General features: G+C 42.5%; 1 protein-coding gene across 1 annotated transcript in view; it reads left to right on the forward strand.

The window, feature by feature from the left end:
- The first annotated feature begins 1543 nt into the window (after positions 1-1543).
- Positions 1544-14280, forward strand: part of hdac7a (histone deacetylase 7a) — an 80907-nt gene continuing 68170 nt past the window's right edge. Inside the window, exon 1 of the mRNA XM_050064405.1 lies at positions 1544-1720. Within this exon, the coding sequence (XP_049920362.1) occupies positions 1702-1720 (19 nt within the window). The 5' untranslated portion in view covers positions 1544-1701. The remainder of the gene's footprint in view (positions 1721-14280) is intronic.

The raw sequence follows: 14280 nt of genomic DNA on the forward strand, positions 1-14280 counted from the left end.
TATTAGTGGTCAAACTCTCCACAAGGTATTTTTAAGTCAAATTTTCCCAGTAGAGAGGAGGTAGAGAGCTGATTGGATCTGACAGAAGCATCTAGTTAAGAGTTGGCATGGCACAATTTGATGCTTTTGCTTTGAGAACGAGTATTGCATCACTCTAATACACAACAACAGGTGCAACTCATACATTAACCATCATAACTGAAAACTGTATGTTGCTATACTTGCTCACGTCACCACTCACCTGATTCTCAGTGTTTTGACGCTCCAGCTGATGAAGTTTTACCTCCAACACACAACTGCCAAAAACCTCAAGATCTGGAAAAACAACTATGGTATTGATCAACAACCCCATTAACCCCCCATGGACTATTACACTCAGTTTCTGTACAAGCAGCTTGTTTCCTTCAACAACTGCTTAATCAGTTCCTCCTTATGCACTGACACACATACACACACACAAACACACAAAGGTTGACCCGGAGGGGAGGAAATTGAATTAGCAGGGTGTAATGCAGCTCCTTGTGTGTGTAATCAGAGCAGGCTCAGAATACAGGGCCATTGTAAGTCACTGTGGTTGGAGTCGGAGAGCCAGCGACCGCTGGGGGAAGCTGCCCTTATCACTAGATATGATTACAGCTGGGGGAATGTATGTGTGTGTGTGTGTGTGTGTGTGTGTGTGTGTGTGTGTGTGTGTGTGTGTGTGTGTGTGTGGGTGTGTGTGGGTGTGTGTGGGTGTGTGTGGGTGGTGGTGGTGAGATTTGTGTGGGAGTCATGGCTGACTGATTGCACGGGGAATGTGCTTTTACATGCTTGTGATTGAGCACAACTGAGTATGAGAGTAATTTTGAAAAATGTTGAAATGATGACGAATGCCAAAAAAAGCTCAAAGCTTTTGCGCGTACAAAAATAACACCGACATTTCTGACATTCGTCGCCACTCACCCCTCAGTTCTTTCTGGATTTGGGGTTTTTATATCCGGTGGTAACGACAACAACAACAATTAAAAAAAGCCTTTTCTGCTCCTTGTTTCCACTATCATTGTTCGGCGCAGGCTGCAGGCTGTGTTTTCCACGGTGTATGTCATTGTTTTTCACTGTCTGTTAATTATTTTTGTGCTGGTATTTTGCCTCCTCCTGATATAGTGTTTCCTGCTATTGTCTTTTTCTACCAGGCTGGCTGCCTCTGGACTTGAGCCAGCCTGTCCCTCCTACCTTAAAATACACACACACACACGCACACACACACACACATACTACAATACACACATCGGTGACCATGAATACACACACTTACACTCTGGTTTCCCTCTGCTCTCCCTTCCTCCTCTTGGCACTTGAGCGAAAACACAAGAAGTCAGTGATACGGCAAACCAACTGTGTATGTGTGTGTGTGTGTGTGTGTGTGTGTGTGTGTGTGTGTGTGTGAGGGAGGGAGAGAGTCCACCCGTCAGTTCAGAAGGGTTAATCTCTCTCTCTCTCTCTCTCTCTCTCTCTCTCTACCTCGATCTCTCCCTCCCTCCCTCTGTTGCCTTTTGTTGCGGCCCCTCACTTTCTCAACACTTGGACAGAGGGAACTGATACTGTGCCTGTGTGTGTGAGTGTGTGTGTGTAGTTTGGGTGTCCTCACCACTCTCGATCTCTCTGGACTGAACTGTACGTGAACATGACTGACGGGACTTTCTAACACACTCCTCATGCTGAATGTTCACACTACAGACGGGTAAGGCAGCGCTCTGGTTGGGAAAGTTGTCTCATTTCACACTGAGTGTGTTGCAGAGGGATGACTGTGTGTGAAAATGCCACTTTGCGTGTGCGTGCATGCGTGTGTGTGCATGTTGGAAATGCAGTCTGGAATGCAACAGGTCATTTGTAAATGTGGCTTTCTTTATTTGTTACAGCTCAGATTTCATGTTTTCAAAACGTGGGGACATGTGAAGATGTGAAACGCTTCTCTGTCCTTTCCTCCGCTCCCCGTCCCACTTCTTCTCCTTATCCCCCTCTCTCTCTCTGCCCCGGCCCAAAGTTACTCAAGTTACCGGCTTCCTCCTGTTGTTATGAGCCCCGTGGTTTCTCTGCAGCACTCTGAGGGCGCTCCCACGCTCTCCCAAAGAGAAAGAAAGGAAGGAAAACAGGGCTAACCATTTCAGAGCCACAAAAGAAGTGGGAGAAGCATGCTTGCTTTCCTCCCGTGTCTCCTCTCGGCATCTATGTGCATGCCTTTGTCCCTTTAACACTAAGCAACCTGGAAAAGTTGCCTGTGCATTTTGCATGTCTGGTTGGCTACCTATTTTGTTGTTTTCTGGACAAAAAGTTTTCTCTTTTCTTCAGTGGTGGTGGGTTGGCTGAGGTGGTGAGAAAATTGGAAACAGAGCCACCCACAGTGGAAGTGAGTCAGCCCGGCATTTAGTGGTGTGTTGACTTTGGAAATGGCAGGGATTGGGGGGTGGTGGTGGTGGTGCTGGGGGGGGCAGATGAAATTGTCAGAGGTAAAGAGGAAAAAACAAAGTGTCAATTTGTTCTTATTTTCTGCTGAGGGTCCCGGAGTTCCTGCAAAGTGGGAGTTAAGTTGTGTACAACAAGCATTAAAGTAAAGAAGAAGAGAATGACGGAGAGGAGAGTTAGAGGAGAGGTGGAAGCCAGAGGCTGTTTATAAAGGGAGGGAGCGGCTTGTGTCCATCTGGGACAATCCCAAGTGCTGAAAGCTTCCCCACCCTGATCCCAAACATTTCTTTCCCCCCCTCTCTCCCTCTGTGTCTCTCCTGCTCCTTCACAATAAGGTGCAAGTTGATACATTTTGATTGCAACCTGCAAAATGCATCCAACTTGTTGCATTATTTTTACACTTGCTGCAAACTTTCCTGACAATCTTTGTCACTCACTGTCTCCTTCCTCATCTCTCTTTGCCTGCAGCTCATCTATATCTGCATGCATGCTACACGCAGTTGCTCCTACCAACATGAAAAAGAAGTCTTTTCATCCACAGTTTCGTCCACTATATACATTGATTTGCTCTAAGTGGCCTGCAACATATTGCAAGGGAAATCTATATTTTTGTGTCATGTAAACTATAAATAGTCTCACCCTGTAGCTGCTAGTTTGATCTGTCACCACCCTACTGACATGCAACCAAAAGTTGAGGAAGTTTTGGATCTTAAGGGGGAGCACCTGAAATTAAAAATTCTAATATGTTATTTCCATGGCCTAGGAAAGTTTCATCAGTATTTGTGAACGTGAGCTACTCTCCCCAAAAGAAAGAAATCAGAGAAATAAGTCTCAAACTTGTGAAGTCAACGAGTATAAAGTCTGGAGCTGCTCCATAGACAATGAATGGGAGTCTGATTAAGTGGACCCACAGAATTTATTCCCAAATGAGCTTCATTCTGTTCTGTAGTGCTCTCAGTTCTGAATCAGAAAATGTGCCCATATACTCAGAAGAGTCCCCTGGGTGCTCTCAGCATCATCTAGAACATCTTTCACCATTCACTTTCTATGGAGCAGCTCCGGATTTTATACACTATGACATCAAATTTGAGTATTAGCACTCTAGTTTTTGGATTTGGGAGAGTTGTTCATGTCTCCAATATTTCTGGACAGTCTTACACCCTAGGAATAACATGTAGGAATTTTGTAATTGGGTGTAGTTCCCGTTTTAAAAAAAAATCATGATTTCATATTTTTCAGATGAGTGTTAGAGGCTATGTTTACTCGCAGTTTGACAAGCCTGCGAGAGACATTTTACATGTTCTCCTCATCATCTTTGCAATTTTTTTGCCAGAAACCCTCTCCCAAAAAAACCCCCAACAACTGGTGAGCACAGCCACAGCCAGTCCTCTCCCTTTGTCTAGCCTGCTTGACCACCCTCCGTCTCCTTCTCCTCTTCCTCTTCCCTCCCTCCCTGCCTTCCTCCCTCTGCTTTGCCTGTGTGTCCGGCGATAAGGGGACAGCGACGGTAGCACTTCCTCTCGCCACAGGAAGCAGGAAGTGTTGATTTCCAACGCAGTCTCTCTGGATAAACTATGCGCTGTGTCCGCTGGGATTCTTACACACATGCACATACGCTCAGATACAAGCAGCAAACTCTCCCAGACATACGGGACATAGAAATGCATGTGCTCTGCGTGTGAGTGTCACCTGTCTGCAGACAATGACTCCACTATATCTTTGTGGCGTGATGGTTTTCATGGGAAACCACCTGGGAAGCAGCCCCGCTCTGTGTCTCTTTGACCCCGGGGTTGGCTCGCAGGTCAGAGGACGATTGGCTAATTATTCCTCTAATCACAGCAAATGTTTTCTTATCGCCCTCTTTGGCCACGCAGGCCGTGGGCGGCGCTGTTGAGCTTAAAAAAACACAAACAACCATTCATCAGCTAATGGATTCCAGTTATCGTGCTGGGTGGGAGGGCTGGGGGTGAATGAGAGAGAATGAGAGAGACAGACGGAGAGACATGAAGAGAAAGTGGGGGAAGACGAAGAATAGAGCTTCAGAGGGCACGAAACTCCACCTGATGGATTTTTTTCTCTGTTTGTAGTCAAATTAAGACTTTTATAATTATGGTGGTGCTTTCCTTGTGTGTGGTTTTCAAGTCTGCATTGCCAAAGCAGCGACATCATCACCGCTATTTCCAGAAATGTGCTGCAACGATATGTTCCTGAAACAAGAGAAAATATGGCAGAACACAGCAGTAGTACAGAGAAAATTACACTTTATTCAAGAAAACGTTGGCAACAAATACCCTCGGGCTCGTTGACAGATTTTATTTTCACTTGCTCCAAGATAGTATTAGGAGGGTATTCTTTTTCAGCTCGTGACGCACAGGAACTGCACTGTGATCAGAAAAACAAGTGAAAATTATGGTGGATGGAACATCGTTAAAAATAGAGGGAAGAAGTCTGAGAGTGAAAAAGAACAAGGAGGAACAGGGGTTGCAAGGAAAGTGACAAAGAGGATATATAACACTTTGCAAAATACACTTCTTTTCCAGCTTTTTTCCACACCTGTGACATCGACATTTCTGACATTTCTCAGCTGTCTTTAAACACCCCTTGCATGGTGGAAAGAGTGACATAAAAACAGATCAATGCAGGTGAAAGTAGTGAGCGCAGTCCTGTGTCACTGACCAGCTATGCAATACACTTACTAACATATAGATGGTAGTTATTTATATCAGAGTGTGATGTGATGATCTACACTTTCCGGACAGCCAATAAAAAGTAGCAAGGATGGTAATTCATGCTCGGGATATGGATGTATCCTGAAGGTAATACTTTGTAAGAAAAGACCAGCTTGTACATTCAGATGCAGCACATACACTTAATGCATAAATCACTTATTTGCAAGAAAATGTTTTTTAATCAAACTCATGAGTGACAGGTGTGCTGATTGGTGGTGATTGCTTGAATTCAGATTTATAGGATTAAATCATTGCATAAAAAATTAAGATGAGTAAATAGTTTCATTTCTTGACTTTAGGGTAAATGCTTTTAGAAAGAGGAACGAACATAAAGGGTATGAGGACGGAAAAGAAGGCTGGCACTAGATTGAGTGGGCGCAGACAAAGGAACAAAGAGGAAAAGGAAAAAGGGGAAATTAAAGTGACACCTGTGAGTATGACAGAGGAGTTAGGAAGGAGAGAAAGCGAAGGGGCCACACTGAAATTGAGAGAATACGAAGAGATTTGAGCGATTAGGAAACGTCGGGAGATGTGAGCCTAAACTATGGGCGGGTCAGGGGTCAAGAGGGGTGAGCAGGTCAGAGTGGGCCCAGCAGCTCTACTTAGAACAGGATATCCTGCGAGGAAAACCCATCTGTCTCTCTTGCTCGCTCTCTCGCTCTGTGTCTTAAATTCCCACAGAGGGCACAGCGGAGAGCAGAGGTGTAACCTTTCACTCAAAACACCAGAGAAAACACAAGTTCCCGACCGAGACGCTTCAATTTCATCGATCATCAGTGACATAGATAGATAGCAGATATGCGCGCCTGATGTGTCTTGACCCAACAAACTCAGTGTGTATAAAGCGTAGCAGCTGTATGATGTTTCCGTCCTGTGCTGATGGTGTTTGTTGCTGTTTTCATCCACTCGCTGCAGGGTTACAAAAGCCAAGATCAAATTCCCTGCAGGGACGATAAAGTTTATCTTACTTAGTCTTATCTTAGCCAGACAGACAGTGTATGAAAACTATGAAACATCCCAATTTAAAAAAAAACAAAAAAAACAACCTTATATCAGCAAGCTGGACCCTAGAAAAACACCATCATTCAGCTGTGGTATGGAAAACCTTTTACCTTATGCCACATATTAAAGCTGTAGTTGGTAACCTTTATTAAAACGTTTTTGTCAGTTTTGTAGTGTCAATATATCCACACAGTAGTGCATGAGACAGATAACCTATGAAAAAAAAAAAGACTGGTTCCTCTGCCTCGTCAAAGTGCTTCTCATGGTATTTGCAAGAATCATGAAAGCAACCAATCAGAACCAAGGAGTCTCAGATGCAGCGGTCAGTCCTGTCTCGTGAGCTGCAATCAAATTGTCAAACTGAGCAGCGCTGATCAAATGAATACAACAGCACTGGGACTTGTAACTATGCATGTATCACTCTGCTTTAAGCGTTCTGAACCAGTAGTGGCATTAACCATTAATTAGCCTACACTGAGGGAGGCTCTAACAAACTTTGCACCACAAAGAGGAATATGATTAGATAATGAATGGTCATCGGAAGAGGACAAAGAAGAAGCCTGGATATTTTACTGCAAACCGTGCTCATTATGACGTCAGGAGACGTAGCAACAGTACTGTCTGATCAAGCTGTTAACTCACTGGTCTGCAGCCTTGTGCGTATGCCCGCATCAGAGTTGTCCTGATATTCAGAACAACAGCACTCCCTCCTGTGTGATATTTATTAATCAAGACTATGTTACATTGCCTATTTCTCACTTCAAATGTTTTCACAAGCGTATTTTAGTGTACTGTTTAGCTGTGACATGAGTAAGTTTGTGACCCGGCATCCATGTATAAAACAGTTGAGCCAAATTGAAGCACCACCCACCAGCTGGAGCAAACTTGTCATTCACAGCTTAATAGTACACTAACATATGTTTGCATTTGAGTCGTAAAAATGCAGTAACAGAATCTTGATTCATATTTGATCAGCACGGCCTAGATTGACCGTTTGACTGCAGTTCATGAGCAGTGATTTGCATGACTGACAGCTGTATTAGAGACTCCTCGGTTCTGATTGGTTGTTTTCCACCAGCTGCAGTGGATTCTGGCAAATGCCATTAAGCCCCGATCACACAGAAAACGTTCTGCAGGTTGCAAAACACAAGGCACACAGCACTGCCATACCCTAACCTTCCAGTGTAATCAATGTATTTATTCACTTTATTTCACAGTAATTAGTACCCAGTTCCTAAAATGGACAGGCAGAGGGTACTTGCTCTCACTCTGGTTGAGGATAAGACATTCTCAGAACCCATCGGCTGTATTCGGCGTCTGACTTCCGGCAGATGGCGATACAGCCTCTGGGGGCAGACCCCCGATTTTTTGGCATTCCAGTTTGATTTGGGCGGAGGAGGCGAATTTCCGTTTCCGACTTCCATTTATATATAAGTAAATATGCTGAACCACTGTGATGGATTCAGAGTTTGCAGTGATGCCAATTATGTTCCACCTCGTTAGTTCACCGCACGGAGCGTTCAACCTGGCAACAACTGCAGCCGGCTCAAACGTGATTGGTCAATATCACGCGGACTACAAACAGCCTACAACCGGAAACCAGGGCTCTTCCGCTCTTCTTCCGGAGGCAAGATCTCCGGGGTTTGCCTACAGACTCTACATTCGCTGAATGTAGAGTCTGTATATAGAGACTAAGGATAAGAGGGTGTCTGCAAATAGTTGGGCACAGGGAAACAGAAATGTGTGTGAGTACATGAGACCCTAAAAAAGAGGGTGGATCATGGGGAGTACCACCAGTTGGTCCAGGAGCTTCGCCTCGATGATGACCATTTCAAGTACTGCACTTATATGCTTCTACGCTTGCTGTTTTCTGTTGAGTTCGGGGTAACTGCAGTTTGTAAAGTCGTATAGCTCTGGGTATCCAGCAACTGCTACCACCAGTTTCTCCTCTAACGGAGATGACGTGGGGTGCTTTTCCGCTCCGAGTTGAAGTTTTTCCAACTCAAGGAGTTCAGACCGCTCAGGCAAAAATGCCAGGTGTCTAGAATGCAGTGCGCGAGGTGCGTAGCAATGCAAAAACAGCAAGTAAAGTACTGAATTCTCATTAAAACAATTACAAAAAGCCGCCTCCAGCTGTTAAAATGTTTTCTGTGTGATTGGGGCCTTAGTAGCACTACGATGAGGAGGGACTTGATTTATTTTTCAGTGCCTCATGTACTACTGTGTGGATGTAGTGACAGTTTCAGCAAATATGACTAAAAGTTATTTTTAAAAACATTAGCAATTGTAGCTTTAAATGCTACAATTAGTGTTATCCTGAAATAATGTTGATGGGGGTTCAAGTTTAGGTTACAGGGTTGCCTAAAGGTTTCAGAGCCTCTAATGTAAGCCCCTTCCCTTTGTTACCTGCACCACTGAAGTGAAGTGAACAAAGAGATGAACCTTTGCCAGCTCCAGGCTGCTGTACTGTACTATGGCTGAGCCTGACCCCTGGCTTACCTCATGAGGAGAGTTCATTATTAAGGCAAACAGATCAGTTTTGTATTAGATGTGTTTGTGTGCTGGAGAGTGGAGAGTGCCTCTTAACACGGTGGCCAAATATCCGTACCTTTTCCCCTTTATTTGGCCCTGTGAGAATAATAACTTCAACAAAAGTGTTAATAAATAATTACATGAAGATAGCAGGAATTGTGAGGCTCTATGAAAACTGTTCTGTGGTCTGTCAAAGAATGAGAACAATCTTATCTAATAACAGGAAATGTCCCCAAAACACACATCTCAGTATGAACAGTGACATGCAAGCCTTTGTAGGGCCCAGAGCAGAACCCTTCCACCCACATACCGTGTCCCACTGTTGATCAGATATACTCTTCAGTATTCGAGTGCAACACATTCTCCTTGAATAAAAATCAGAATTGATTATGACTGTTGGGCCAACCATGTGATATATGTTTATTACAAATAGGGTTTTATTTTGGTAGTCTCTGCCCTCATTCCTTTAAGTGAAGGTCTGCTCACACCAGACAGTTTTACAGCAAAATTAATCCCAGAGTCTTCATGAAATTTTATTGCTGAGATTCAGAATGTGGTGAAAAAAGGGGTCAGACAGGACAAGAAACATGATCAGTTAGATCAGACAAGTTAGTCAAACTTAATTTAACAAGAAAAAGACGAACAGTCACAGTTTACAGACTGATTTCTTGGTTCAGATTTGACCCACCATACTTGCCATAGCTGTGTTTACCTCCACCAAAGTGCTGTGGATAATCTGGCTGAACTGCAGACTAGTTTACAACCTGTCTGCTTGTCTGAGCGTCTAATTCTTGCCCTATCATACTTTGCTATATCGATGTCAACACATTCTGAGATTTCAGCAATTACTTGAGCGAGTGCAATGTTATTGTAACCGAAAGCTGTGATGGCCAAGGCTATGAAAATAAGAAAAGAGATCCTTTTAGCGCACACTCAGATCTTAATATAGCTCAGGTTGGCACTGCCAGAGACACAAGTCAACGCCAGCGTGCTTTGCTTATTTAACTGCAATTACATTTGTTTAAAAATCTCCAACCTTTGCTGGATGACAGGTTACTAAAACTGTCCAGTAAACATGCTACTTGTGAGTCCATGTGACTTTTGTTTACAAGTCCTGCTTCACTTGTAATTGGGGATCCTGAAGCTAAACAAACTGACAAGGTTGCCACCATGGTTTGGACCAAGGCAAAATATCTGTGGGTGTGACAGCATCCTAAAAACAGGGGGGAAAATGCAGGAGAATATAGCACGGTAAGACCTACGTGGCCAAAGCATATCCGCAGTTATATTATTTTATCCTAAACTAACTCCATTTTGACAAAAAAATTAATACCAGAGTAACTTTATCATTTTCTCCAATATTCTCAAGGAATGTCTGACTTCTTTCACCGGCTCAATGTGTCAGACAAACAAATTTCAACCTACAAATGTTTCCCTCTTGTGAGAAGCTTTATGTTTCCCCTTGTGCAGCAGTTATGCCAACATAGTCATTATTCTCTCCATACACTCAATCATACACTCAGTCTGATATTCTCACATTCAAGCGCGCTCGTAAGTGGGTGATATTTTCCGTATGGGAACATTAACTTATTTTTTTCCTACCAATGGTTTATAACGAGCGAGAGACATATATAGAGAAAGAAAGAAAGAGAAACAGAGAGAGCGAGGGACTGAAAGCGAGAGATGGGGAACGCGAGTGTCGAGCTATTTTTGGCCCGTCTGGGTGTTTCCTACACACACACTCACGCTCCTCAGGCTTGTTGTTGTTCAGAATGGTGGGTGTTGAAAGGGTGAGTTTTGATTTGATTTGACTTTACGTTTTGAGGGTTCATATATGTGTGTCTGTGTGTGTGTTTGTGTGCTGTTGATAGGCCTGGGATTTTCCTGCGGTTGCTATGGTTTCTTGCTGTGTTTTGAACAACTTGCCATAACTCCAAACATCCTTAGGGTGTAAAGGATCCTCAGCCCATCATTATACACTCGGCTTGTGCTGTCGCCGGGGGTTGACCTCAGCTCACTTTCAATTTAACCAGATCAAACATCCAAAAGAGGCTGCAATTCATTCGGTGCAGCCATCTTTATATTTAAAACCTCACTCTCTGTCTTTGCTGTGGTGTTTCTGCACTACACTTCCCAGAGATCTCCTGTCTGTCAAACTGTTTTGGTGGTATTACTTTCTTGGATTTGTCTGCTGTTTGTTTTCTTTATGAAATATTTACAGTTTGAAACTGATCGATGTCTGTAATATTGCTCTTATTATTCTACGTGCCCCTGGGAAGAAAAAGTCACATTACTTCTTTATTTTACCTCTCAACACTGGGCCGTGATGACTGAACACATGACACCATTGCTCTATTGTGGAAAATGTCTGTCAGCGATCCATTGTGTTTCTGCGGACTGCACATGTCACTGAGGCTTTCGACGCGGCGAGTCAGACACTCACTCTGTCTCTCCTTTTTCACACACGCACATACACCAAGGAAACATTTTAAATATGTGTGCAGTCTGTGAGGGAACGTATGAGTGTGCCTTGTTTGGGTTTCCAGTTATGTTTGCACTGTATATGCAGTGTAATGTAATTACGTGGGATATGAGTATGTTTTTAGCTTAGTCATTAGTTTATGATGTGTGGAACACTGAATCACCTTATGACCTTTATGATAGATGTGAGGTTAGAGCGTCATTTAAAGATGCTGAAATGTATCAACATTACTTATATATATATTATATTTCTGGTACATTTTATGGTAATTTACATGGTGTACTGCAGAGCAATCCTATAATACAGATGCTTTTCTTCTTCATTAGGCTCATGCATTTAATCCGACATGCTATCACTAAAGCAAAAAGTAAAAAGTCCTCTTTTCATTCAATAAAAGAAGCCGAAGCTCTCAAATGTTAAATGTTTTCTCAAGACAAGCGCATGTACAAGAATGTTGCTTAAACCAAATAGGCTAAACCTGGCGAAATGTGATTTCAGCCAGGGACTATAAATGACAGAATGAGTAAACGACTTCAGGAATTTAGGCAGACATTCATGCCAACTTTTGGTACTTTTCTTTATTTAGTATTTCAGCCGGTCGGTTCCTGCTCCTGCCTTTGCATCTATCCTTCTGATAGATATTCTGTGAGGATTTCACTTTAATCTTGCAAACAGTTTTGTGTTTGTGGAGGATCACTTATCCTATCAAATGTCATGCTGTAGCTGGAGTACATCTCTACAGTGCAGAGGCAGCTATGTAACTCACAGTCATAGGCGTACATTTTGGCTGGATGCAGGGAACACATCCCCCTTAATGTTTAAAAGATGTGCATTTGTTCCCCGCAGTAAAGACATAAAAGCAGCAGACAAAATCAAGGACATTTACACCATTAATTGATGCAAAAAAAATCACCAGAATGCAGGAAATTAAAGTGTTTGACATTCAAAATCCTCTGGCAGAGGACGCCCAAATGCTTTGTTTGACATATATCTCCTCAAATGTTGAAATGAAACCTATGCTGAGAGTTATGTTCATGAAATGAATCCATTTCAACTTTAACACTATCAGTTCATCTAATGGAAAATAAATGGTTTGTTTGTGGTTTCACTTTCGCTCCAGTATATAGCACAGCAAAACTAATTTGTGGGTTTAACCATATTAGAATAATGCATAACACTGCTGGGGCAGAGTAACAGGAAGTTTTCCTGTTCTAATAATTTTATTAAATAGACATAATCAGTTTAATCCATTAAACACATGAATTAAATGTAGATTAAACACTAACACACTAACTTGTGTGAATTCCAGTGAAGTCAAAAAAAGAATCATGAATCAATTTAGCCTCTGTCTTATTTAGTTATGTGGACAGCCCAGTCACCAGAATGAAATGATAGCATTGTATGGTTCTGCAAACCATGGATATGTTACATTTGCACGTTTTATATGCATCATATCGATGTTTGTCAACAGGAAGTGGAGGGGACAGTGGATAGCGTGAAAACAGGAGAGGCGCCTGCTAAGCTGCAGACCGATGTTTGAGACCAACAAACAACAAAACTAGTTTTTTAGCGAGGTATTACTGTGGATATCTTTTTTCCAGTGGTGATAGTGCCATAAGAAGAGGCTGTTGTTACCAAGACATCTCTGCTTTTTTAGCTGTAATTTTGCACCAAAAACCTGATATTTCAAGCCAAAACATATTTTCTTCCTAACAGTAACCAAGTGTTTTTTGTGCCTAAAGCTAACCACATGTTGATCACAGCATTGTTGAAAAATGACGCTACATAATAACATACAAATGTCACATATCCGTGGTCTGTACAAATGTACAATGCCAACATTTTTATGGTAATTACTTTGTATGTTTCATATCAACTTTTCAAGACCAACAAATGACAAAAGCGGGTCTTTTTTGATGAGACTTTTCCAACCATGTTTGTGGAAAGAAAGTAAAGTTTCAACAGATTTGCTACATATGAATCATACAAATGTAACAAAAGGTGTCAGCTGATAATGAATGACAATAGTTTTCAGCTAGCTTTAGCTATGGCTAGCTGTGGCTATTTCACCAGCTAGCCAGTTGCTACACCAGTAGAAGTCTTGTTTTAGCTGATGTTTTTGCTGTTCTTCTGTAACTAAGAGTACCGGTACTGCAAATTTTATAATTTCTTGCAGAAATGCTACATTCCTATGGCATAATAATGTTTTATATGATAAAAAAACATCTCCAAAAGTTAGATTGTGGTCCTTTTATAGGAAGGGGAGCGCAGGGCACAACCTAACATGGGCTAAACTGTCACGTGGACTTTTAATATGGTTATACAGGGTTGATCCTTTAGTGCTTCTGGCCAGTCGACCACAATACCACCAAACAGTGACCCACAAAAATGCACAGAGATTGGACGTGTTTCAGATGAGTTCAGTGACAGAGTGTTTTCAACCGACATAAGTAAATTTCTTTGTCATTAGAGTTGCCGCCCGTCCCGTTTTTCCCAGAATTGTTCTCTTTTTTCATCAGCTGTCCCAGGAAAAAAAAATCTCTCCCGGGACACAATTTGTCCCGTTTTTTGGGGAAAATGCAGCAGCAGCAGGCCAAGGAGTCCATCCAGGACAACGCATAGTGCGTCCAAATTCACACCTGTTCTTCTCTATGGTTTTTCTCCGCGACCGTGCGTCATAGCTAGAAGCCACGCATATCACGTCAAACAGCGGAATTGTAGCTTTCCGAATGTTTTCACAGCGAAAAAAAATGATAAAGTTACACTAAAATGATGTATAACAGAGCTTTCATACAGCTTTGCACACATTAGTCTTGGATGGATTACTCGCGAATGCAGGGTTGCACAGAAATGCCACGCATATCACATGAAAATGCAAGAGCAGAGCTTTCCAATGATACCACACACATCATTGTGCTGTCATCCCATCATGCTATAAATACAGATCAATTGTCTACCAAATAAAATCCTGACGAATTTCTTTACAACCCATTATACAGATCTTATCAGTCACTTCATATAGTGAGGAATATCGTATCTTACCACGTCTTAGGCTTGCCTGTGTTTCTCCCTGTCTATCCACATTTGTAGTCC

The sequence above is a fragment of the Epinephelus moara genome, chromosome 16 (genome assembly GCF_006386435.1).
Source record: "Epinephelus moara isolate mb chromosome 16, YSFRI_EMoa_1.0, whole genome shotgun sequence".
Lineage (NCBI taxonomy): Eukaryota > Metazoa > Chordata > Actinopteri > Perciformes > Serranidae > Epinephelus > Epinephelus moara.